The 27602-nt window shown below is 38.7% G+C and overlaps 3 protein-coding genes across 4 annotated transcripts in view; 2 read left to right on the top strand and 1 right to left on the bottom strand.

Moving 5' to 3' along the window:
• Nucleotides 1-27602, bottom strand: part of LOC110158336 (collagen alpha-1(XVIII) chain-like) — a 206903-nt gene that overhangs the window by 84642 nt on the left and 94659 nt on the right. The window lies entirely within an intron of this gene.
• On the top strand, nucleotides 6510-12444 carry LOC129408070 (toll-like receptor 13). Of its 2 annotated transcripts, none has more exons than XM_055150762.1 (4): nucleotides 6510-6587; nucleotides 7965-10391; nucleotides 11195-11312; nucleotides 12010-12444. In XM_055150762.1, the coding sequence occupies exons 2-4, from the start codon at nucleotides 7979-7981 to the stop codon at nucleotides 12242-12244; spliced, it is 2766 nt and encodes a 921-aa protein (XP_055006737.1). In that variant the 5' UTR covers nucleotides 6510-6587; nucleotides 7965-7978; the 3' UTR covers nucleotides 12245-12444. The 2 variants fall into 2 exon arrangements, with proteins under 2 accessions (XP_055006737.1, XP_055006735.1); XM_055150760.1 differs by having other exon boundaries at nucleotides 6587-6691.
• On the top strand, nucleotides 12543-18856 carry LOC129408071 (toll-like receptor 13). Its single transcript, XM_055150763.1, has 4 exons — nucleotides 12543-12633; nucleotides 14284-16719; nucleotides 17524-17641; nucleotides 18339-18856. Exons 2-4 carry the CDS (start codon nucleotides 14298-14300, stop codon nucleotides 18571-18573), a joined length of 2775 nt encoding a protein of 924 aa, XP_055006738.1. The 5' UTR covers nucleotides 12543-12633; nucleotides 14284-14297; the 3' UTR covers nucleotides 18574-18856.

The following is a 27602-nucleotide window of genomic DNA, read 5'->3' as shown; positions in this document are numbered from 1 at the left end:
ATCAACATGAAAAAGTGATGTTCATGTTCCGAGAAAAATATGTGTGTAGAGGGAATCGAAAAAATTTTCAAAGCCTAAACATAATTTTATTGCGTGCAACCGCTGTCCATAACTTTTTTACGCAAATCTAACAACTTTTTTTTTTCAGTGTATATTTGGAGTTTAAAAACACAGTGGAGCCCTTCCTGTATTACCACGTGACATCACAAGGTGGAACATAGGTTTTTTTTCCGTTTTCTGAAACAAAAACACAGCTCCGGGTAGGTTTTTGACGAAGAAACATTATAACGTAAATCAGAAAATAGCATAATATGGGCCCTTTAATACAAAACACATCGGTATCGGTATCAGATCGATGTTGCGATACTTGCCATAGAACTACGAGGTATCGGATCGAAAAATGAAAATCACTGGTATCAGCCGTCACAAATAAGAAACAGGGCTTTCGGTTTGTTGGCATATTTCTCCACGTCTGATTCGCTCCGATATTGAAAGTCGTGTGGTGCTTTCAGCGGTTCCAGTTTTATCTCGGCATCTGTCTTGAAGTCTCTGCCAACTCACCACACCTTTCTGTTTGTGCCTAATCTTTATTAACACCATCGCGAAATGATGTGCCAAAGTGCAGAGGGGGCAAAGAAGCAGCAGAGAAACATGTGCTTAAAGGTCTATTGTGTAACTTTTCCGGTGGAGGGTTCGTCAGACGCTTTTCTCCATGGAGATGTTGTTGCTTTGTCTGGAATGTTTCACAGTATGACATTAAACCTTAAACCTTTTATTATTATTTTTTTTTTTTACAGTGACTCTTATTTGAGTAGCGTTTTCCTTAAATACTTTTTACTTTTACTTGAGTAATTTCTTGGCCCACTACTTTGTACTTGAGTAATTTTATTTTGACGCACAATATAACTTTTATTCTGGAGAACGTCAAATGCTTTTCTTCATGGAGATGTCATTGCTTTGTCTTTAATGTTTCACAGTATGGCATTAAACCTTTGTATCTCCATGGAGACCAAACTACACCAAGTTACAAGTCAGATCTGTGGAGAGGCGTCCTCGCTCACAGTCAGAACGCCTGTTTTTCTCGGTATTTTTGAGCTGTAAAACCACCTGTAATTGAATAAGTGTAATGTTTAATGTTATATTGTGGAACATTCCAGGCAGAACTATGACATCTCCACAGAAATGGATCCCCAGCCAAGAAGCTACATAGTGCACCTTTAAGTAAAAGTTCTGTTACTTCAGAATAACATTACTCAAGTACAAATAGTGGTCCAAGAAATTACTCAAGTAAGAGTTTAAGGAAACTACAACTCAAATAAGAGTCACTGTAAACCAATAAAATGTATTAGTTAAAACAAAACTTCTGAACGTTTTATGCCAGAGCTGACGCAACATTTCCATGGAAACAAGCAGGAGGAGGTGCTTCTCCAGGACAAAGAAGAGTCAGGTTTGTGGAGATGCAAGCCCGCTCATAGTAAGGATGCATGTTTTTCAGTGCAATAAACTGAAAAACAAAACATACCTTTGATTTAAGCTTTGATTTAGACTACGTTTACACTAAAACGTATTACCGTATCATCGTATCGGAAACGATCTGCGTCCACACACGTCGTTTCTGTGTCCGCAAGCCTTCTCTATTCACACAGTTTTGAGCATATTTATTTATGTTTTACAGAAATGAAACTTAAAACCACATGGCTAATTTGCATAAACTAAGCGCTCAAAAAACATCTCGCTATTATGCACTGATGTGGTTCAGCTTCTGTCGAACTAAAGGACACAACTCAGTGGAATATGAGTGTTCTTTCTGTGACAGAGGAGTGTTCTGCTGATGGTGAGTCTGTTCTGTGCTTCTATCGTGTTGGAGATGATTCATGTTAAACATTTCAGAGATTATACGTCTGCAGGTTGTACACACAGACTGTATATATGAATGGACATATATTCTAGCCTCTTAGCGTTTTGGTGGTGAATTACTTCACGGAACATAAACCTACATCAGTGTATCAGCGTTTTCAGGTGTCCACACAGTGCAGGATCAGATCTGTACTCAAATGAATTCATGGGAGCTGCCGGCACCAGATCATTCCGTCTCTGGAGCTGTTTTCAATTGGATTAGTTTGGACGAACACTGCATCCACAACAAAAACAACTTGAGTACATACTAGTGTGGACGGGGCCTTAGTCTGTTTAGGCTTAAAAGTTACATACTGTCACTTTAAAGTTAATGTAATTTGAAGGACCAAATGTTTAATAATGCACAAAATATGGTATTTTCAAAGGAAAGAAAAACAGAAAACGCACACCAAAGTTCTAGCAGAGGTGCAAATGCAAGGAACAGCAAAATAAAAGTGACAAAAACCATAGCACATTCAGATGGCCGATGTCCAAAAGCTTTTTAAAATTTTTTAAATAATGTTTGGACTACTGTGATCCAAAGCAAAAACAAAATGACCTGACAAAGACTTTTTTTTTTTTTGCAGAAACTTAACTTAACTTAAAAAAGAAAAAAAAAGCTTTTGGTCATCGGCCATCTGAGTGTGCTATGCATTTTTCCACTTTTATTTGATAGACTACAAAAATGAAAAATAAATAAATGAATAATCTGAAGGAGTGGTGCAAAAACACACGAAACACACGATGTTCAAATCATCTAATATTATCAACATAAAGCTTTTGTCATGTATTGCAGACTTCATAGTGGGAAGCATAACCAACACTTTTGAAATATTACAACACACGAATCAAGTAAAAATATCTGGAAACTGCGCAGAGAAAATACAATTAAAAAGTCAGCATATGTACTTGAGTAATGTAACGTACCCGTCTTTGCCAACAAGTGAAGACAAGCCCTACCTACCACAACGAAAGCATCTGGCTATGGTTTTATCAATGCCACACGCAACCACACCAAATCACGCACACATGGAAGATAAAACACAACTTCTTCTAAGAGAGGGTTTTAAAACTGTTTGCAATTTTCATCTCCAAATCCACAGTGTATCTAGTAGCATTTTGTTGACCTCAAAGCTAATTCCTACAGCTTTACAATGCACATGTACCAAGGATTACTGTGAAGATTATGTTGTCAACTGTTGGAAGCGACCACATTGCACTTGGCACATTTTATTCAGTGCCGGAGCGAGGCAGGGTTGTCGAAAGTATGGAAAAATACAGATATGAAGCGATACTAAACGAAACTTGATACCGTATTTTCTGGATTATAAAATGCAATATCAATAATGTTGAATTCTCTCGTCTATTTTCATACATAAAGTGCACCGGATTATTAAGGCGCGTTAAGCCAAACAAACGGATCCCTTAGCCCAGGCGTCCACGATCCACTGGCAGATCCTGGTGAAACTTGGATCCTTGGTAAATTATGGATGTGAATGTGGACGGATAATTTTTTATTTATTTTTTTTCTTATGAGGAGGACTCAAATATATATTGAGTAATAATCAGTGTTGGGGAGTAACAGATTACATGTACCGGAGTTACGTAATCAGAGTACAAATTATGAGTAACTGTATTCAGTTACAGTTACTGTTTCAGTGAGTGGTAATTGGATTACAGTTACTTTGTTGAAATAAATGGATTACACTGGCGGTATTTTCCTGTTTTCATATTTTGGGCTATTCCCTTTTTTTTCTATTTTTTCTGTAATTCCACTCATTGCCAGAAACTAAACCAGGTCTAAACCAGGTGTAGAACCAGGTCTATAGGTCTAAAGCAGGTCTAAAACCAGCAGGACTAAAACCAGGTCTAAACCAGGTCTAAAACCAGGAGTCTAAAACCAGGTCTAAACCAGGTCTAAACCAGGACTAAAACCAGGTCTAAACCAGGTCTAAACCAGGACTAAAACCAGGACTAAAACCAGGACTAAACCAGGTCTAAACCAGGACTAAACCAGGACTAAACCAGGTCTAAACCAGGACTAAAACAAAGACTAAACCAAGTCTAAACCAGGTCTAAAACAGGATTTAACAGGACTAAACCAGGACTAAAACCAGGACTAAACCAGGTCTAAAACAGGTCTAAAACAGGATTTAACAGGACTAAACCAGGACTAAACCAGGACTAAAACCAGGACTAAACCAGGTCTAAACCAGGTCTAAACCAGGACTAAACCAGGACTAAACCAGGACTAAACCAGGTCTAAACCAGGACTAAAACCAGGACTAAACCAGGTCTAAACCAGGTCTAAACCAGGACTAAACCAGGTCTAAACCAGGACTAAACCAGGTCTAAACCAGGACTAAACCAGGACTAAACCAAGTCTAAACCAGGTCTAAAACAGGATTTAACAGGACTAAACCAGGACTAAACCATGTCTCCTCGTCTTCTATCAATAATACTTTTTAATTTGGTTCAGTAAAGTCTGGTCTTTTTTTATTTTCTTTTATCAGACAAAACATCTTATGTGAAGATTTCCTCGTCTTTGCTTCTCTACAACAAATCAAGTAATCCAAAGTATTCAGATTACATTACTCACTTTAAGTAATTTAATGGATTACGTTACAAAGTACATTTTGGGGTATGTAATCTGTAATCTGTAGGGGAATACATTTTAAAAGTCACCTTCCCAACACTGGTAATAATGTGTTTAATGCAGCTTTGCCCACATTTGTTTAAAGTGAAAATACCCCACGACCCTGAACTATTCTTGGTGGAAATCCAATTTGACAAAAAAAAAAAAAAAAAAGTAATTACAGGTTAGATCTGTGGACTGGTGACTTCCCTCGCAGTAAGAATGAATGTTTTTAATGTCTTCATGAGCTAATATAACACCTGTACTTTAAAAAAAAAATCAAGATAGGAAAGTTTAATGCCCTACTATGGAACATTTCCAGCAAAGCAATGACATCTTCATAGGCCAAAATTGTGTAACCCCCACCAAAAGTTACTAAGTGCATGTTTAAGTCACCAAAATTTAGTCTTCTATATCACTTTTAATAGCAAACCATAAACTGTATAAAGAAGTGAATTCAGGAAGTGCGATGTCACCCATAGCGTTCAACTCCAGTCAAATGAAGCTTATTGAGACTTACGTTTACAGGAGCAAATTTAGAGCCGATTTCCATATTAGGAGTAGGAAAACCAATAAAAACACCAGGATCATGCAGAGCGGGTTAATACAAACATTTTAAGACCAAAATGAGGACAGTCTTTTCATGTAAAGTGAATTGGAAAGAAGTCGATGGAGCCGGAAGCGCCCACATGCCCACTTCCTAATTGGAACGCGGCGGCTGCGGGTTAGATGTGTCCATTTATGTATATAGTCTACGCACTCTATACAGTCTAACGTTTGACAGAAGGGGATCTGTTTGCTCACACACTCTTGGTTCAAGCTTGAGTCTATATTTGAGCAGAAAAATTGCATATTTCTTTAGATTTCACTGCTTTAATAGTGCCTTACAGCCTTATAGACAACAGGCTCTTTATATGGGGCAGGTAGAGCTGGGTGAGTGGTAACACATTCTTGTCTTTGGTCCAGGATTCCTATTTGGGACATTTGGGAATGCTAGGTTCTTCTTGGCTGGTGGTCCAAAGCACTGCAGTCCTGTTAATGCCTGATAATGTACACAGTGGAAAAGACTTCCTGTGTACAAATCGTAAGGGGTCTACATTTCAAAGCCTGTAAGCTTAAAGGGCCCATGTTACGCTATTTTCTGTGTTTCTATGTTACAATGTTGTTTCCTTTTCAAAAACATACCCAGAGCGTCAGAGCGTCAGAGTCTTCTGGCTGATCTTTGTGATTACTAAGGTGCATCATTTGCCCCAATGTCAGAAATTCAACTTGTACCAATTTTAAAATGCGACAATATCAATTTAAAGAAAATCTGTGGAATATTTGCTCAACTGAATAATATCTACTGGATCCACCAAGACTCTTAAGTTCCATCCTAACGGTGTCCATAAGACTCTGGGAGAAAAATCTGTTTTTCTCAAATAACTTAAATAATAATTGCTTATTCAAGGTTCTTGAAGTCCCAAGGAAATTACACTTTTGCCATATTTCAGAAACTAATGATAGAGACATAAAACTGGTACCAAATGATACGCAATGTCCATATTTATCTTCAACTTCTATTGATACTATTGGGCTAAATTAATTTTTGATGTTATTAAAGAAAGACAGATTTTTCAGCTCAGATTTAAGGCTTCTTTAAGGCATTTAAGGCACTAAATTTCAGAGGCTTGGTGGACCCAGTAAACAGAAATTTCTCATGGAATTTTACTTTGGCAAGTGTAAAAAATTGTTACGAGGTACAGACGGATTTTCAAATAATTTTCAAAGAGGTCGTCAAATAATGCACCCTAATGATTACTGAACACAGTAATGACGGCTCTGGATATGTAGACAGACTAATAATACAATGTGACTCAAACATGTGTAGATGAAATAAAACACAACTTTTTAACATCGAGTTTAGTGATGTGATTCTTAAAGATGTCTGATCTTGAATGCATTCTAAGCCTTGAATTTCTCATTTCAACTGTTTCCTGTTTTTGTGTTAATTTAAATATCTCAAAAATCATGTACGACTGTCTCAGTTCCTCTTCACTGGAGTGAAGCAGCAGCGGTGAGTCTAACTTTGTTCAGGCTTTTCAAATTATATAACATTAATATAACCTTTTTGTCAAACATTCAAGTAGCAGCTGACTTTTGGAAACAAGAATATGGCAGGTACTGGATCAAGTCAGGACTAAAGTAATGTTGTAACTTTTCATTTGAGAGTCCATCATCTTCTTGTTACTATGGATATACAGACGTGGACAAAATTGTTGGTATCCTTTAATTGTCGGTAAAGAAAGAAACTACCCACTACTCATGTACAAAGTAGTGGGCCAAGAAATTACTCAAGTAAGATTTAAAAGTATTTAAGCAAACCACTACTCAAATCAGAGTCACTGTAAAAAAATAAAAAAGATAATGAAAAAGTAAAAGGTTAAAATCAGGACTAAATCAATGTTGTGTTTCATTTGATTTGCTTCAGTGACTTTAGTCCTCTATTGTAAAACACAATGTGAGTTTTCTTCAGTTTAAACTAAAATGTAAAACATGCAACATTATTTGATGTCTAATACAAATAAATCTGAATGAGAATTAAATATGAGCCAAACTGAGATGGTGAAACATTTCCTTTGAGAGCTGGACTCATGAAAACAAATACATCTTTATGTTAAAGGTGCATTATGCAACTTTTCTGGTGGAGGTTTGACACCAGTTAAGACTGAAGGAAGCTTTTCTAGAATTTTACAGATTATGGCTTTGAATTTATTGATCTTGTGTTTATTCAACAACAGGTGTTTTATTTGCTAAAAAAAAATATCTTGAAAAAACATCCATTGTTATGAGCAGAGCCAGCTCTCCACACAAATACTATTCTAAACACATAGTTTTACTCCTACTTGAGTATTATTGTTACTGAAGTGACAGTATTTGAGTTTTGGTTACTTTTCCCACTGTGAGTAAGTTTATGAGTGACAAAAACTTCATGTTGACAATATGAAATAATTTGAACATTTGTGATTCTTGCGCAGCTCCTTCAGCTGTAGTTTTTGTATCTGGCTGTGTGTATCCTTCATTATTTAACGTTTTGTCCTTCAAACAGCTTTAACTTCATTAATTATAAATCAAATGTTACTCTTTAAGTTACTGTTACTTGAGTAGTATTTTTCCCAAATACTTTTTTACTCATGAGTATTTTTATTTATTTTTTTATATCACTACATTGTACTTCTACTTGAGTAATATTTTGAAGTAATGTTACTCTTACTTGAGTAAATATCTGGCTCCTCTACCCACCTCTGCTCAGTGTGTAATTGATACTTTCCAATGACATCACACTGGGGGTGTTTTACATGTACATCTATAGTGCAATGTTCAGCAGTTACTATGGTGACATGATACTGTAGCTCTGCTCTTTTGAGGTTTTGACCTTTTGTCTGTTTCACAGGAACTTTCTTCAAAATGTCTCTTCTTTCACTTCTGCTGGTGCTTCTGCCGCCTCCATCGCTCTTTTACTCTTTAAAGAACTGCACAGCCGACTTCTATGACCGTACAGTGATAGATTGTGGACACAGTCACTTGACCACGGTTCCATCTCACATTCCCAAAAGTGCTACACTGATAAATCTGGTGTCAAACCAAATCGAGACAATCAAACAGACAGATCTGCGAGGCTTTACACAACTTCAAACTTTAAAATTAGGAAATAACCACATTTCACTCATAGAAGACGGAGCTTTTATGGATCTATCATCTTTAACTCATCTGAACCTGGCAGTAAACCATCTTTCATCCCTGACAGACAACACGTTTAAGGGGCTGTCCAACTTAGTCACTCTTGATTTGTCACTTAACGAATTTCAAAACATTTCAAAGTTTGCGTTTGAACCTTTGAAGTCACTGCAGGAAGTGTATATGTCCTTTGTCCCAGTGGACATGATCAATATAATTTCACACACACCGTCTATAAGGATTTTATCTGTAGAGACAGAATCATTTGAAGCTGACGTTTTTCCGTTCCCTCTGCTAAACCTTACGATGTTGCAATTGGGCTCATTCCCTTTAAAAAAGTTCAGTGTTCATGGGAATGTCTTGCCTCAGTTAGAATATCTTATTTTATCAACCAATCACCATGAAGTTGAATGGGATGTACCAAATAAAGCTGTTTTAAAAAGTTTGAAGCGTTTAGAGTTATCTTTTAAAAAGATGACAACTGAAAGCTATCTGTCTATTTTACAAAGTGTTGATTCAGTGGAGTTTCTTGAGCTCACAACGTTTGGAAATCCATTTGACCAAAGTGTGATGGACGCAGCGTGCAGTATTCCATCTTTACAAAAGTTGAAAATAACATACAGAAACATAACTATGATAAATGACACTTACCTACGGGCCTGTTCTAATCTCACTGAACTGGGGTTTTACTCTAATGCATTGAGCGAACTGTCAGAGTGTTCCCTCCGAATGATGACGAGACTCAAGCGACTCAACATAGAGAGTAATGGTTTAACCCGAATCCCCACGACCATCAGAAACCTGTCCACCATCACACACCTGTCCTTTCTATCCAACCACATTACAAAACTTCAGTGTTCTGACTTTTTAAATTTGCCACTGTTAGAAGAACTTAATCTTAATTACAATAAAATTTCCAAATTTAAAAATTGTGTATTGAAGGATCTTAAGAATATACGTGTACTTTATCTAAAGCATAATGCTTTTTCTACATTAGACGAGAGTTTTCGCAGCAGTTTTCCCTATTTGGTTGATTTCAGTGCTGAAGACAACTACCTAAGGTTAGTTCACAAAGGAACTTTTAATAAAATGTTATATCTTACAGATTTAAATATCAAATCTAAATCAGCAACTAATGTGGAGAATGGTACATTTGAGGGACTATTGAATCTAAGACATCTGAGTTTTTCTCAAACTTACCAAAGTGGGGGCATAATTTCAGGTTTAGAACATCTGGAAAGTCTAGTTGTGTTCATTACTAGTAACAAAGAAACTGTGGTATCAAACCCAGTGACTCTTAACCTTTCATCGCTTCAGAAGTTAACCGTGGAAGTGGACAGAAACGTGTGTGTGGATCAGGCTCTGTATAATCTTCACAACATGACAAACCTACAGGTGTTTTCACTGGAAACTATCTGCTGTGACATTCCTACTCACACGTTTTTGGAAACTCCACATTTACAAAAGCTTAAAATCACCAACTGTGTGGACTTTAGTCCAGACTTGGACCTGTTCAAAACTATTTCAGAATTAAAATTTCTAGACTTGTCACATAATAAAATTCAAAGCTTGTCTTTTTTCTCTAGAGCTAATCTAACTAAACTGGAACAACTGATTTTACGAAACAATGAATTACAAATCATCAATGAGACGATTTTTGAGGCACTTCCTTCACTGAAATACCTCGACTTATCAGAAAATCCGTTTGCATGTGATTGTTCAAATGCAGAGTTCATTATCTGGGCAATCAAAAACAAGCAGGTTCAAGTGGTCAATGGTTTTCAGTACAGATGCTCCTCTCCGTTGTCTCTAGATGGACAGTTTCTGCTAGACTTTAAAGTGCAGTTGTGTTGGGAGGAGACTAGCTTCCTCTGCTTCCTGTTCAGCTCTGGTCTGGTCCTGTTCACTCTCCTCTCTTCGTTTATCTATCACTTTATGCGCTGGCAGCTGGCCTATGGCTTCTATCTGCTGCAGGCTTTTCTCTACGACAGTAAAAAGAAGAGACAGGGAAAACCTAGTCTCTATGATGCGTTTGTGTCCTACAACTGTCACGATGAAGACTGGGTTTACAGAGAGTTAGTACCTGAACTGGAGGAGCGGCGGGGATGGAAGCTGTGCCTGCACCATCGAGACTTTCAACCAGGTAACTCAAAGCAAGGAGATTTTTACAAGATGAGATGATATATGAGACAAGAAGAAGATTTTGACATAGTTTATGATAAATTATTTGATACAACGATAGATAAAGTGGAATGTAACACCTAAACTCCACCCACAACCAGATTTCAAACAGAGCTAAGGACTAAAGGACTACATTCCTATAGTAACTGAGATCTGCACACACCCAGGAAGCTGCAAATTTGCATATTTTGCACCAAATTTAAAAAAAAAAAAGAACTACAAACATAACAACAATTCTTTGACTAAATGAACTTGATTTGTGGGGTTCCACAAGGGTCGATCATAGGACCCTTTTTGTTTTATATATGATTTTATTACAGATTAGTACAGTTTCTTGTTATATAGTGTCCTTTTCAGGATAGTTCAAGATCATTCAAAAGATACAATATTTAGTTTTACATGAATTGCTATGGCAACTGTCCTAATATTTCATCATCCTGAAACCCATGGATGAGGCTTTTTCTGACACAGTTTCATGTATTGTTCAGTTTCTCCCCATATGCAGTGGTAAGTGGTTACTTCTAAAGCCATACCTGTCCTGGGGTGGATTGACCAAGGCATGCCTGCCAATCTGCCATTCACTCAAACCTTATTTATACTTATACTTAAACCAGGTTGGTGAAGTGTCTTGCCCAAGGACACAACAATATGCTGAAACTGGGATGAAATCGTGCCCACTTTGAATGAGTTTGTGGACCTAAATGGCTTGATAACATCTTGAAACCCTGTGGATTGGATTTTAATCATGTTGTGTTTTGTTGTCAGGGAAACCGATCATTGAGAACATCACAGACGCCATCTACAGAAGCAGGAAGACTCTGTGTGTGATCAGCCGCCACTACCTCCAGAGCGAGTGGTGCTCCCGGGAGATTCAGATGGCCAGGTACTCCAGTTCATTCTAGACCACATTTAACAGAATGAATGTGTCAAATTACACACCATAAGTAATGGTATCTCCATGGAGACAAGCAGGTGGTGGACCACCTCCACCAGAAAAGTTACATAGTGCAGATTTAAATCACTTGGTGATGGTACGATACTTATGTCAGAGCTACACTGGTGTAGACTGATAGAGATGTTGCAGTTCTGTGCAACAGCTTCCAGACAAAACTTAACAAAGGCAGGTGAATGATGAGTTTTGCCCCAGGGAAACACAGTATGCAATACCACAACATGGACTCTCTATATAAATGGACATAACTAACCTGCTGGCAGCCGTGTTTCAAACAGGAAGTGACCATAGGCTCCCTTCCGACTCTATTGACTCCAGCTGCTTTTATTTTTATTTAAATCAATTCCTTTTCTTAATATGAAACTTGGCTCCAAATTTGCTCCTTTTAACTGCTCGGTGAACTTTGACTGGAGCCAAAGGACTCTCTTTGTCCACTTCTTTATACAGTCCATGTGCCAGAGCCACCATCCTTCTGTTTACTAAGTGAGCGTTACTACCAAGACAGAAACATCTGCCCCATTAACTAGATTTTCAGCTGGTTTGATATTAACTCATAATTATGGGTCTACAGTCGACTGTTTTCTAGTCTATTCATATATCATATTCATAACTGTGTCTTTTTATGCAGCTTCCGTCTGTTTGATGAGAAGAGGGATGTGCTGATCTTGTTGTTTCTGGAGGAGCTCTCGTCCAATCAGCTGAGCCCATTCTACAGAATCAGGAAGTTAGTGAGGAGCCACACGTATCTGAGCTGGAACCAGGCCCGTGGGAATAAGGCTTTGTTCTGGGAGAAACTCCAAAAAGCTCTGGAGAATGGGAACAACCCTGCCGGCAACCCCAACCGTCATGCTGCTAATGTGTAGCTGCACTATGTACGGGGTGAAGAAGTTCAGTTGTTTTGTTTTTCTTTGTGTCTTTAGGCAAGACACTTACCCATGTTGTCTAGTATGAATTCGTTGTGTATGGACTTAAACTGCCGCTTCATGACATCACAAATTGGAACAGAGCATTTTAAGCTTCTGATATGTAGACAGACTTATAATAAAAGGTTTCTCAAACATGTGTAAATGAAACAACACAACCTTTGAACACTGAGTTTAGTGATGTGGTTTTTATATATGACTGATCTTGAATGTATTTCTAAGCCTCCAACTTCTCATTTCAATTGTTTCCTGTTTTTATGTTTATTTAAATATCTCAAAAATCGCCCAAGACTTTCTCAGTTCCTCTTCACTGGAGTGGAGCAGCAGCGGTGAGTCTAACTTTGTTAAGACTTTTTAAAATTTTTTATTATTATTATTACTATTATTATTATTTATTTTTTTTATTATTATATAACATTAATATAGCATTATTGCCAACCATTAAAGTAGCAGCTGACGTTTGGAAACAAAAATATGGCAGGTATTGGACCAAATCAGGACTAAAGCAACGTTGTAACTTTGTGGTTAGGGGGTGCGTCACCTTGTTACTATGGATACATCATTGCTCTGCTTCAAATGTTCCACAATATGACATTAAACAGCTGGACATTACATTTATTTAATTACAGGTGGTTTTACAGCTCAAAAATACCTAGAAAAAAAGTACTCTAACCCTGAGTGGGGTCGCCTCTCCACAGATCTGACCATTCACTTGACCTGGTTTGGTCTCCATGAAGATAGAAAAGTTTAATGCCATATTGTGAAACATTCCAGACAAAGCAAAAACATCTCCAGAATAAAAGTTATATAATGCACCTTCAAGTAAAAGTACAGTTACTTCAAAATAATATTACTCATGTACAAAGTAGTGGGCCAAGAAATTACTCAAGTAAGAGTAAAATGTATTTAAGGAAACCACTACTCAAATAAGAGTCACTGTAAAGAAATAAAAAAAGATAATGAAAAAGTAAAAGGTTAAAATCAGGACTAAATCAATGTTGTGTTTCATTTGATTTGCTTCAGTGACTTTAGTCCTCTATTGTAAAACACAATGTGAGTTTTCTTCAGTTTAAACTAAAATGTAAAACATGCAACATTATTTGATGTCTAATACAAATAAATCTGAATGAGAATTAAATATGAGCCAAACTGAGATAGTGAAACATTTCCTTTGAGAGCTGGACTCATGAAAACAAATACATCTTTATGTTAAAGGTGCATTATGCAACTTTTCTGGTGGAGGTTTGACACCAGTTAAGACTGAAGGAAGCTTTTCTAGAATTTTACAGATTATGGCTTTGAATTTATTGATCTTGTGTTTATTCAACAACAGGTGTTTTATTTGCTAAAAAAAATATCTTGAAAAAACATCCATTGTTATGAGCAGAGCCAGCTCTCCACACAAATACTATTCTAAACACATAGTTTTACTCCTACTTGAGTATTATTGTTACTGAAGTGACAGTACTTGAGTAAAACGTTTTGGTTACTTTTTCCACTGTAAGTTTCCGAGTGACAAAAACTTCATGTTGACAATATGAAATAATTTGAACATTTGTGATTCTTGTGCAGCTCCTTCAGCTGTGGTTTTTGTATCTGGCTGTGTGTATCCTTCATTATTTAACGTTTTGTCCTTCAAACAGCTTTAACTTCATTAATTATAAATCAAATGTTACTCTTTAAGTTACTGTTACTTGAGTAGTATTTTTCCCAAATACTTTTTTAGTCGTGAGTTTTTTTTTTGTATCACTACATTGTACTTCTACTTGAGTAATATTTTGAAGTAATGTTACTCTTACTTGAGTAAATATCTGGCTCCTCTACCCACCTCTGCTCAGTGTGTAATTGATACTTTCCAATGACATCACACTGGGGGTGTTTTACATGTACATCTATAGTGCAATGTTCAGCAGTTACTATGGTGACATGATACTGTAGCTCTGCTCTTTTGAGGTTTTGACCTTTTGTCTGTTTCACAGGAACTTTCTTCAAAATGTCTCTTCTTTCACTTCTGCTGGTGCTTCTGCCGCCTCCATCGCTCTTTTACTCTTTAAAGAACTGCACAGCCGACTTCTATGACCGTACAGTGATAGATTGTGGACACAGTCACTTGACCACGGTTCCATCTCACATTCCCAAAAGTGCTACACTGATAAATCTGGGGCCAAACCAAATCGAGACAATCAAACAGACAGATCTGCGAGGCTTTACACAACTTAAAATTTTAAATTTAGGAAATAATTGCGTTTCACTCATAGAAGACGGAGCTTTTATGGATCTGTCATCTTTAACTCATCTGAACCTGGCGAGAAACGATCTTTCATCCCTGACAGACAACATGTTTAAGGGGCTGTCCAACTTAGTCACTCTTGATTTGTCACTTAACAGATTTCGAAAAATTTCGAAGTTTGCGTTTGAACCTTTGAAATCACTGCAGGAAGTGTATATGTTTCCTATATACTTTGTCCTAGTGGACATGATCAATATAATTTCACACACACCGTCTATAAGGATTTTATCTGTAGAGACAGAATCATTTGAAGCTGACGTTTGTCCGTTCCCTCTGCTAAACCTTACGAAGTTGCACTTGGACTCATTATCTTTAAAAAAGTTCAGTGTTCATGGGAATGTCGTGCCTCAGTTAGAATATCTTATTTTATCAAACTCTGGACCTGAATTTGAATGGGATGTACCAAATAAAGCTGTTTTAAAAAGTTTGAAGCGTTTAGAGTTATCGTTTAAAAAGATGACAACTGAAAGCTATCTGTCTATTTTACAAAGTGTTGATTCAGTGGAGTTTCTTGAGCTCACAGCGTTTGGAAATCCATTTGACCAAAGTGTGATGGACGCAACGTGCAGTATTCCATCTTTACAAAAGTTGGAAATAACACACAGAAACATAACTATGATAAATGACACTTACCTACGGGCCTGTTCTAATCTCACTGAACTGGGGTTTTACTCTAATGCATTGAGCGAACTGTCAGAGTGTTCCCTCCGAATGATGACGAGACTCAAGCGACTCAACATAGAGAGTAATGGTTTAACCCGAATCCCCACGACCATCAGAAACCTGTCCACCATCACACACCTGTCCTTTCTATCCAACCACATTACAAAACTTCAGTGTTCTGACTTTTTAAATTTGCCACTGTTAGAAGAACTTAATCTTAATTACAATAAAATTTCCAAATTTAAAAATTGTGTATTGAAGGATCTTAAGAATATACGTGTACTTTATCTAAAGAATAATGCTTTTTCTACATTAGACGACACTTTTGGCAGCAGTTTTCCCCATTTGGTTGATTTCAGTGCTGAAGACAACTACCTAAGGTTAGTTCACAAAGGAACTTTTAATAAAATGTTATATCTTACAGATTTAAATATCAAATCTAAATCAGCAACTAATGTGGAGAATGGTACATTTGAGGGACTATTGAATCTAAGACATCTGAATTTTTCTCAAACTTACCAAAGTGGGGGCATAATTTCAGGTTTAGAACATCTGGAAAGTCTTGTTGTGTTCATTACTAGTAACAAAGAAACTGTGGTATCAAACCCAGTGACTCTTAACCTTTCATCGCTTCAGAAGTTAACCGTGGAAGTGGACAGAAACGTGTGTGTGGATCAGGCTCTGTATAATCTTCACAACATGACAAACCTACAGGTGTTTTCACTGGAAACTATCTGCTGTGACATTCCTACTCACACGTTTTTGGAAACTCCACATTTACAAAAGCTTAAAATCACCAACTGTGTGGACTTTAGTCCAGACTTGGACCTGTTCAAAACTATTTCAGAATTAAAATTTCTAGACTTGTCACATAATAAAATTCAAAGCTTGTCTTTTTTCTCTAGAGCTAATCTAACTAAACTGGAACAACTGATTTTACGAAACAATGAATTACAAATCATCAATGAGACGATTTTTGAGGCACTTCCTTCACTGAAATACCTCGACTTATCAGAAAATCCGTTTGCATGTGATTGTTCAAATGCAGAGTTCATTATCTGGGCGATCAAAAACAAGCAGGTTCAAGTGGTCAATGGTTTTCAGTACAGATGCTCCTCTCCGTTGTCTCTAGATGGACAGTTTCTGCTAGACTTTAAAGTGCAGTTGTGTTGGGAGGAGACTAGCTTCCTCTGCTTCCTGTTCAGCTCTGGTCTGGTCCTGTTCACTCTCCTCTCTTCGTTTATCTATCACTTTATGCGCTGGCAGCTGGCCTATGGCTTCTATCTGCTGCAGGCTTTTCTCTACGACAGTAAAAAGAAGAGACAGGGAAAACCTAGTCTCTATGATGCATTTGTGTCCTACAACTGTCACGATGAAGACTGGGTTTACAGAGAGTTAGTACCTGAACTGGAGGAGCGGCGGGGATGGAAGCTGTGCCTGCACCATCGAGACTTTCAACCAGGTAACTCAAAGCAAGGAGATTTTTACAAGATGAGATGATATATGAGACAAGAAGAAGATTTTGACATAGTTTATGATAAATTATTTGATACAACGATAGATAAAGTGGAATGTAACACCTAAACTCCACCCACAACCAGATTTCAAACAGAGCTAAGGACTAAAGGACTACATTCCTATAGTAACTGAGATCTGCACACACCCAGGAAGCTGCAAATTTGCATATTTTGCACTAAAATTGTTTAAAAATAAGAACTACAAACATAACAACAATTCTTTGACTAAATGAACTTGATTTGTGGGGTTCCACAAGGGTCGATCATAGGACCCTTTTTGTTTTATATATGATTTTATTACAGATTAGTACAGTTTCTTGTTATATAGTGTCCTTTTCAGGATAGTTCAAGATCATTCAAAAGATACAATATTTAGTTTTACATGAATTGCTATGGCAACTGTCCTAATTATTTCATCATCCTGAAACCCATGGATGAGGCTTTTTCTGACACAGTTTCATGTATTGTTCAGTTTCTCCCCATATGCAGTGGTAAGTGGTTACTTCTAAAGCCATACCTGTCCTGGGGTGGATTGACCAAGGCATGCCTGCCAATCTGCCATTCACTCAAACCTTATTTATACTTATACTTAAACCAGGTTGGTGAAGTGTCTTGCCCAAGGACACAACAATATGCTGAAACTGGGATGAAATCGTGCCCACTTTGAATGAGTTTGTGGACCTAAATGGCTTGATAACATCTTGAAACCCTGTGGATTGGATTTTAATCATGTTGTGTTTTGTTGTCAGGGAAACCGATCATTGAGAACATCACAGACGCCATCTACAGAAGCAGGAAGACTCTGTGTGTGATCAGCCGCCACTACCTCCAGAGCGAGTGGTGCTCCCGGGAGATTCAGATGGCCAGGTACTCCAGTTCATTCTAGACCACATTTAACAGAATGAATGTGTCAAATTACACACCATAAGTAATGGTATCTCCATGGAGACAAGCAGGTGGTGGACCACCTCCACCAGAAAAGTTACATAGTGCAGATTTAAATCACTTGGTGATGGTACGATACTTATGTCAGAGCTACACTGGGGTAGACTGATAGAGATGTTGCAGTTCTGTGCAACAGCTTCCAGACAAAACTTAACAAAGGCAGGTGAATGATGAGTTTTGCCCCAGGGAAACACAGTATGCAATACCACAACATGGACTCTCTATATAAATGGACATAACTAACCTGCTGGCAGCCGTGTTTCAAACAGGAAGTGAGCATAGGCTCCCTTTCGACTCTATTGACTCCAGCTCCTTTTATTTTTATTTAAATCAATTCCTTTTCTTAATATGAAACTTGGCTCCAAATTTGCTCCTTTTAACTGCTCGGTGAACTTTGACTGGAGCCAAAGGACTCTCTTTGTCCACTTCTTTATACAGTCCATGTGCCAGAGTCACCAACCTTCTGTTTACTAAGTGAGCGTTACTACCAAGACAGAAATATCTGCCCCATAAACTAGATTTTCAGCTGGTTTGATATTAACTCATAATTATGGGTCTACAGTCGACTGTTTTCTAGTCTATTCATATATCATATTCATAACTGTGTCTTTTTATGCAGCTTCCGTCTGTTTGATGAGAAGAGGGATGTGCTGATCTTGTTGTTTCTGGAGGAGCTCTCGTCCAATCAGCTGAGCCCATTCTACAGAATCAGGAAGTTAGTGAGGAGCCACACGTATCTGAGCTGGAACCAGGCCCGTGGGAATAAGGCTTTGTTCTGGGAGAAACTCCAAAAAGCTCTGGAGAATGGGAACAACCCTGCCGGCAACCCCAACCGTCATGCTGCTAATGTGTAGCTGCACTATGTACGGGGTGAAGAAGTTCAGTTGTTTGTTTCTTTTTTTTCCTTGTGTCTTTAGGTCAGAATGGGTGATGGTGCAATTTGGCAGCCCCACATTCAGGGCCCCAAGGCTGTCCAAACTTTTTACTGGAGATATTCTCACCATTTAACTCTTAAAATTTGTTATATGTCACTTTCTTTTCAATGACATTCTGTTTATGTAGTTTGACTTTATTTTATTGTCAAAGTGAATGTTCGTTTATATTGCATTTTATAATTAAAGCCTTAACAGATTTTCACTCTTCTCCTAAACCTTTCTCTCAAACCAGTGTTATGCTCTTCTACGTAACATTGAGTTTTCTCTGACACAGTATCTCTGCTCTGTATTCATATCTTCTGATTTAACATATGGGGGTTTCTCATATGTTTGAACAGAACCTGAAACAATAAACTTTCCACTCACGTTTGACTCCCTTTTTCTGGAAGAGTACGTGTTCCAGTGTTATTTTTGGCTTCTGTGAACACGCCGTTACTATAAACTATGAGATTGGATTCTGGTACGATATTGATTTTGGGGAAAGATAAGATGATCATTAGCAAAGCGTGACACATTTATTTGTACAGTTCTCCAGCTCTGAGGACCGTCGGTGGTTCTCAGGCTTCAGGTCAGGTGCCCATTTCAAGATAATAATAATAATATAGTAATGCAAGTCAATTCCAATCTTCCAATCTCGATTCATCCTGGCTTAAAGGTGCATTGTGTAACTTTTCTGGTGGAGGGTCCTCAAACTTTTCTCCATGGAAATGTTTTGACTTTGTCTGGGATGTTTCACAGTATGGAATTAAACCTTTCTATCTTTACGGAGACCAAACCAGACCAAGTTAGAGGTCAGAATGTTTGTTTTTCTAGGTATTTTTGAGCAATAAAACCACCTTGTGATGTTATGAAGCCTTTATTTTGTTCAGCAGAGATTGACAATCCCAGGTCTTAAGTTGTCCAAATGATTCTCGTAAAGGTGTATGGAGGTTTAAAACACAGTGAGGCGCTTCTTGTATTACCACATGACATCACAAAGTGGAACAGAGCGTTTTTCTACGGAAGCCGAGAGGGGTCACAACAAACGCAAACGCCGCAACAAATACAAATGCGACAACACAACAAAAAGCCACAACAAACCAAAAAAAAAAGCCACAACGGAAATGACCGCGGGACTCTATTTTAATGCAAACGCCACAACAAATACAAATGCCACAAACACAAACACAAAATGCCACAACACATTAAAAAGCCACAACACATCAAAAAGCCACAACGGAAGTGACCATGTGTTGTGGCGGGATGTTGTGGCTGGCTTTTTAATTGTGACGTTTGTATTTGCGGCGGCGTTTGCATTAAAATAGAGTCCCTGCGGTCATTTCCGTAGTGGCTTTTTTGTTGTGTTGTGGCTTTTTGTTGTGTTGTCGCATTTGTATTTGTTGCGGCGTTTGCGTTTGTTGTGACCCCTCTCGGTTTCTGTAGTTTTCCATATGAGAGCAGAACTCAGCGTAAAGATGTTGTGTGTTAAACATGTGGGAATGAAACAAAACACAACTCTAGGCAAGTTTGTGATGAAAAAAACAACATTATAATGTCAATTAAATGGTGTAATACTAGTATAGACCGTTTAAGATTAGTTTAGTCTTGGATTTTGGAGTTGGAACTTTCTAGGTAAACTTTGTGAATATTAAATAACTATGGTAAAATTTAGCATTCCACCAAAACTATAGAGTCTGTAATATACTGCTGCAGTCTGGCTCAAGGTATGGGGTAAAATTCAGGTAAAAATGCCTGACAAAGCTGCTACTGTTCCTCCCGACAGCGGTGCCCCATATTAAGATGGGAGATAAGGAGTGAATGGAAGCTGGGTTCATGTGTGTTGGAGGAGCAGACAGGGGCAATACTTGGCTCAGACCGACCTCTGCTACTCAAATATTTGCCCTTTAACCTCAAAATGTCCAATGGAGGAGTGGAAAAATAGTCCAGTATCAGAGTCCAGAGTTACATAAGCGAACCTGCTCTTCTGGAAATATCGGATAATACAAATAAACGAGACAAATGTGGTAGAAAATTGTTATGCAATGTTTTGACTGTAATACTGATGTTACCTAGTCTGAATCGTGGCATTTTCTACGTGGAACCTATTGATACTTTCCGGTAACATCACGTTGAGGGTGTTCTAAATGTATCTCAATGGGGTAATTTTCAACAATTACTGCGACTAGGGGTGTAACAGTACATGTATTTGTGCGGTACATGTATAAGGGATGTTCGGTTCGGTGCAGGGCTGTGCAAGAGTGAATTTGTGTTTACATTCTGCTGCTACATACATGTGCGGCCGTGATTGAGTTGACAGCATTTCCTGCAGTGCTTTATAGTTAGGGCGGCCGCATTAACAACAATTGTCCATGGATCTATTAAAATAACTGGAGGGTGTTGCTGCTTGTAGCTGCCTCCAGTTGACATAGTGGTCACTCACTGGAACTTCGGGGGAAAAAATCCCTTGGGCTGAGACACATTTTTTCTCTTAGAGCGCAATGTAATCACAAACTGCTCGTGTTCGGCTGACAGGGCACCTACTTTCAAAAATGTCAGATTTTGTGGCGATTTTTACCTATTTTTATATAATAAACTTTTTCTCAGCTCAAAATCCTTCAGTTGTGTTAAAAACTCTTTTTAATTGTTAGCTCCGGCTCCGCTCTGCTCCTCTCCCTCTGATTGGTCAAAGTGATCACATGATACACGAGTCTGCGCTTTGTGAATGTGCTCACGTGCATTCACATGTGCCCGTGGGAGAAAAGACACTACTGTGCATGTTCGGTCGGCCCACAGCCACTGAAGTACCTCGCCGGACTAAAGGCTAATCTGGAATCATGCGCCATTGAGCTCGACCCATTGACTTAAATGAGTGGCCATTTTGAAACACCAGGGCGCTGCAATTGCCCCCCGCCTTGAATACGACCCTCTAAACCATGTGAATTCTCCCAAAACTACGGTTGTCACACCCCTTTCCTCACTTTTGCCTTTCGCCGGCATGGCTTATTTGAGAATATTTTATTTACCTTATTAGTATTACCAAGCAGCACTTTGCATTTATTTTATTTTCCTGTTTGTATAATTTTAAAACAAATTGTTGGTTCAATAAACACACAAATAACCGAGGTACATACCGAACCTTGATTTTTGTGTGCCATTACACCCCTAATGGTGACACAATACACATATCAGCAAAACTTCCATAAATGTTTTAATATATTCTGAAAATTCAACTCAGAAAAACACAAAATGGATTCAAACAACACATTTTCAGGAGCCTATGATCAAAACAAGCATCCACGGTCCTGTTTAGGAGTCTGAATTTCAACAAAAAGTTAAGAATGAATGGCTTGTGACTGTAATTTTACGTGTGAGAGACTCGTTTAAGCGCACAAATCATCTCAACTTGTAGTTTCAACCAAGTCAGCTCTAGTAACTTGAGCTTCTAACAGCGCAGTGCCTTCAGTTAGCAGTATCAATACTACATTTTACTCATTACACATTACACACATAGGACTATCATATTCTGCGTTAGTCATTTTTGGACATGTGGTAAGTTAAAGTCACAAAGGAGAAATGAGTGAAGTTGCATAAAGACAATGTAGTGGGAACAGAACCACAAACCTTCATATTAGTGAGCCAATTACTCTCACAACTGAGCCAAAGTAAACTCCAAGGCTAAATGGCAAGGTTAGTCTAAATCAGCAAACGCCAACATTTTTTTCTTGTAAGTTCCAAACTAAACATTTCTTTTTTTTTTTTTTCAGGGACCAGAGAAGGGGGACTGGGAGTTTAATAACAGCGCAACATGCATACCACCCCTAACCCCGGTTTAAAAATAAAAAATCTTATTGCGTTTTTTTTTTCCAGGTTTATTTGCACTGTGTTTTCAGATTACACCACAAAGACATATGGTAGACTATAAAACAGAAATAAAATACATTTAATAACATCCCAGTTGGGGTTGAGGACCAGTTCGTTTTTAATGGCCTTAAAAATTCATAGCAGACCTAGAATTGTCAAAAGTATCGAAAATCAGATACTTATCTACACTAAAACCAGTATCGAAACTAGATACTCATTTGAGCCGATATTTATATTAAAAAACTCATATTCACAGGACAGAAATGAACCTTTTCTGAAGCTTTAGAATGATCTTGAGCTGTGTCAGAACAAGTATAAGAGCACAAAGATCACTATGGACCACTACGGTAGTCTAATCGAGAGACCAAGACCAGCTCGAGACCAAAGGATCCCGAGAAAAGGACAAGACCAAGACCTCTGAGAGTCGAGATCGAGACAAGACCAAATCTTTTAAAGATCGAGGCAAAGACATGACCAAGACCACGGCCCCTCGAGACCAAATCAAGACCATCTTTGTCATTTTCTACATTTATTTGTATTTTACAGTTATTTTGGCACATTATTGGCACATTAAGTGTTTTTTTTCCAAGTTCATAACATTTACATTTACATTCTCTTACAGGTTTTGCAGTGATATTTAGCCTCTGCACATTTACAGACCGTAATGAAATATGATCAAACTCATCGAGTTTCAGAGCTCCAGTTCGAGACAAGACTGAGACCAAGCACCTTCAAGACCGAGACAAGATCGAGACCAAGCGCCTTTAAGACCGAGACATTACTGAGACAAGACCGAGACCAAGACAAGATCGAGACAAGACTGAGACCAAGCACCTTCAAGACCGAGACAAAGATCGAGACCAAGCACCTTCAAGACCGAGACAAGATCGAGACCAAGCGCCTTAAGACCGAGACAAGACTGAGACAAGACCGAGACCAAGACAAGATCGAGACAAGACGAGACCAAGCACCTTCAAGACCGAGACAAGATCGAGACCAAGCGCCTTTAAGACCGAGACCAAGCACCTTCAAGACCGAGACAAGACTGAGACAAGACCGAGACAAGACCGAGACCAAGCACCTTCAAGACCAAGACAAGACCGAGACAAGATCGAGACAAGACTGAGACCAAGCACCTTCAAGACCGAGACAAGATCGAGACCAAGCGCCTTTAAGACCGAGACATTACAAAGACAAGACCGAGACCAAGACAAGACCGAGACAAGACCGAGACCAACCGCCTTCAAGACCGAGACAAGACTGGGACAAGACCGAGACCAAGCGCCATCAAGACCGAGACAAGACCGAGACCAAGCGCCTTCAAGACCAAGACAAGAGCGAGACAAGACTGAGACAAGACCGAGACCAAGCACCATCAAGACCGAGACAAGACCGAGACCAAGCGCCTTCAAGACCAAGACAAGAGCGAGACAAGACTGAGACAAGACCGAGACCAAGCACCATCAAGACCAAGACAAGACTGAGACAAGACCGAGACCAAGCACCATCAAGACCAAGACAAGACCGAGACAAGAATGAATCAAAATACGCTCGAGTCCGAGACGAGACCATCTATCTACCTGGACCTCTGAGGGATTACACAGAAATAAGACCACATGGTCATACAAAAGAAATTTAATGTTGAAAATCACATTTTATTGTCTAAATAAAGATAAAGACAGTAAAGATAAAGAATCGTCATGGCATGGGTACTGAGTATCAAGTCTGTTCAAGTATCTACGCCAAGTTGGAGCTTTTAGTTTCAGGACAACACCAGCACGAGTCCTATTTATGACCACGGTTTGTTGATGTAGCCTTTTCACGCTAACTCTACCCAGTGTTGTGTCCAAATTGGTCCGAGTGTTGCTTATTTTACCAGCAGTGTGAAGAGGGCCTTTGTTCTCGTTTTTTTTTTTTTTTTTTCCTTCAGCGCACTATAGCAGTCTACATCCACAGAGCCAGAGGTCGACAGCTCCCTTTAAACTACACGTTGTCCCGGTTTACCACAAGCTGTGTTGAACCAGCTGGAGCAGAGGCATTACAGTCTCCACTCCAACAGGAAAAACAAAACTTACCCCTCGTTCTTGGCAGTTTGCCCCTGGAAAAGCAAAGCACTCAATACCGTAGCTTTTGAAGATAAGACTAAAGCGATTTTGAATGACTATTGTGGAGAAGAGAGCGGCGGAGAGAGAGAGGAAACGACGGAGGAGTTGATGAATGAGAGAAAGGGAGTGTAAAATGTTGCAGCAGTGATCCATCAGCGTGTTTAAAGAACTGCAGTTTCCCAGTTAATCGACAAACAACGGCGACCTCCGACTTCTGGCGCGGCTGAGTGGCTGAGTGGCTGGTTTAACATGCCTGTGCTGTGGGAGAAAAACACACTACAATAGTCTGACCGGAGGATTTCTCGTGTGTCTGTGAAGAGTATTAGAAGTGGTTTGGAAGTCTTAGGCTGTGTCTGAATGGGGAGGTGTCCGAATGCCCAGTTGGTGAAAAAGTAGAGCTCTAGACAGGTCAGTATTAAGGTTTTGCGTAGTGCTGTCAGGTGATTAAAAAAATGAGAGATTAATTAATTATGATCTGTAATTAATTAATCTCACCTAAAAAAAAAAAGCCTTCAACTTGAGGTATTTTCATTTAAATAGATTATTACATTATTGTGGCAGATCAAAAGACTGATATAGAACAAAAAAAAGTGACTTTATAAAGTAATTTATTGTTTAACAAACTTTAACAGATGCAGTCACTTACATTCCACAGTATCATCATTATTATTACTATTACTACATATTTGCATAAATAAACTCAACTTTACAACATATAAACCATGAACACTCATCAGCCCGTTTTAAATTATAATGTGTTTAATGCAGATTTGTGCAAGTCTCACAGAAACTAAACTTAAAAACTGCATAGCTAATTTGCATAAACTAAGCGAGAAAAAAAAAAATGCTCTTATGCGTTGATGCGGTTCAGCTTCTGTTGGACTAAAGGACACGACGCAGTGGAATATGAGTGTTGATGATGAAGGTGAGTCTGTTCTGTGTTTGTGTCGCGATGTTTTCAGAGATCAAACATGTGCAGGTTTTTCGCAGATGCGGCGAGAACGGGAATGAAAATTACAATTCTTTGCGGGAGCGATGTGTTGTCGTTCCAACAACACATAAAAACAGATTTTATAACAAGGCAACTCGCTCACAGAAACAGTAAAGTTAGAGATTAAAAATGAGATTAACGCAATTAAAAAATATAATACACTAAATATGACTGTAATTAATTAATCGCAATTAACGAGATAATTTGACACCCCTAGTTTTGCGACTATGTCACAAAACCACATGACCTGGTGTTTATGCCGACATACTGGAGGTCAAACTATCCATCTGGACCAACGTGTAGCCTTTGTGTGCAATAAAATTTGAACTGAATAACAATAGTTTTGACCTGTGTTGCTATTGGATGTTCTGGCGGGAGTCAATCTACTAAAGAAGGAGGCCGAAGTATCTTTCTGTCGGATGAAGATCGCAGACAGACGTGGAGAGCGGACATAAAACGAGAGAGATAGAGCCCACTGAGTACAGTCGTCTGTGCAGTCAACATTTTATTTCTGATGAGGGACCAGCTTCACACAAACGAAGAAGAGATTTACAGTAAATGAAATGATAGATACCAGAAGTATTTTTTTTCTCATAGGTATGAAGAATGATAACTCACTTTCACCAGATTACATCCCGTCATTATTCACATACACCCCATCGTCAGTGAAACACAAAGCAAAACGTTTGCTTATTTCTAGTGACGGGCAAATGAGACGGAGCTCCGGAGCACGTCTCGCTCTTTCTGAAAGCGCTGCCTCGGAGCTCGTCTCACAGCAGCCGCTCACGTGACCAAGGTGTCGAAGTGTCGGTCCCTCCCCCTACTGCTTCGCTCTGCGTGTCAATCGCTTCAGTGTATCGAAGCGTTTCATTGGCTCAGCGAATGTTCCAGCGAATGATAAGTAAATGCAATATGAAATCTGGCGACCATACAAAAAAGTGAAAAAAATCTAATAGCAATATCTCAAAAACCAATCACCGTCTGATCAAACAAAAATTTAAATTTTTGGCTTTTCTGGCTATGATTTACCGATATACCAAGTTTCATCAAAGTTTGACAAAGTAGGGTTTAACTCACTGGGTGAACTGAGGTGGACTGACTCTTACCAGCTCGTCTAAACAATGATATTTACTGCTTTTTGTAATGAAATCTAGAGAGTTGAGTAGGTAGAGTTTTATACGTGTGCCAAAGTCCTCATACTGTACTGTACATCATTGTGTGGTCCCAACTCAGAGGTGTAATTAACTGTGATGCTGTGCGACGGTGAGGCCCATAATAAAAGTGTCAGATGGAGGGATCTTTATAATTTGGACTGTGCACTGACATCGCTCTGGAGGTGTTCTGCCTGCAGTGTCGGGGAGTAACAGATTAAATGTACCGGCATTATGTAATCAGAGTACAGATTATGAGTAACTGTATTCAGTTACAGTTACTGTTTCAGTGAGTGGTAATTGGATTACAGTTACTTTATTGAAATAAATGGATTACACGGCGGTATTTTCCTGTTTTCACATTTTGGGCTAAATCCCTTTTTTTTTTCTCAGTAATTCCACTCATTGCCGAACACTAAACCAGGTCTAAAACCAGGTCCAAACCAGGTCTAAAACCAGGTCTAAACCAGGTCCAAACCAGGTCTAAAACCAGGTCTAAAACCAGGTCTAAACTAGGTCTAAACCAGGACTAAACCAGGACTATACCAGGACTAAAACGAGGTCTAAACCAGGTCTAAACCAGGTCTAAAACCAGGACTAAACCAGGTCTAAACTAGGTCCAAACCAGGACTAAACCAAGTCTACACCAAGTCTAAACTAGGACTCAACTAGGTCTAAACCAGGACTAAAACCAGGTCTAATCCAGGACTAAAACCAGGTCTAAAACCAGGTCCAAACCAGGTCTAAACCAAGTCTAAACCAGGACTAAACCAGGATTAAAACCAGGTCTAAACCAGGACTAAACCAGGATTAAAACCAGGTCTAAACCAGGTCCAAATCAGATCTAAAACCAGGTCTAAA

The sequence above is a fragment of the Boleophthalmus pectinirostris genome, unplaced genomic scaffold (genome assembly GCF_026225935.1).
Source record: "Boleophthalmus pectinirostris isolate CB_2022bp ecotype Guang Dong unplaced genomic scaffold, ASM2622593v1 HiC_scaffold_15, whole genome shotgun sequence".
Classification (NCBI taxonomy): domain Eukaryota; kingdom Metazoa; phylum Chordata; class Actinopteri; order Gobiiformes; family Gobiidae; genus Boleophthalmus; species Boleophthalmus pectinirostris.
This window is presented reverse-complemented; position numbering and strand designations above follow the sequence as displayed.

What these genes read in the sequence shown, in the direction of transcription:
- LOC129408070 (XM_055150760.1), top strand. An exon ending in CCATCGAGACTTTCAACCAG is followed by an intron (nt 10,392 to 11,194) that starts GTAACTCAAAGC and finishes TTTTGTTGTCAG; the next exon opens with GGAAACCGATCATTGAGAAC. An exon ending in CGGGAGATTCAGATGGCCAG is followed by an intron (nt 11,313 to 12,009) that starts GTACTCCAGTTC and finishes CTTTTTATGCAG; the next exon opens with CTTCCGTCTGTTTGATGAGA.
- LOC129408071 (XM_055150763.1), top strand. Translation starts at nt 14,298, where the DNA reads ATGTCTCTTCTTTCACTTCTGCTGGTGCTTCTGCCGCCTCCATCGCTC. An exon ending in CCATCGAGACTTTCAACCAG is followed by an intron (nt 16,720 to 17,523) that starts GTAACTCAAAGC and finishes TTTTGTTGTCAG; the next exon opens with GGAAACCGATCATTGAGAAC. An exon ending in CGGGAGATTCAGATGGCCAG is followed by an intron (nt 17,642 to 18,338) that starts GTACTCCAGTTC and finishes CTTTTTATGCAG; the next exon opens with CTTCCGTCTGTTTGATGAGA.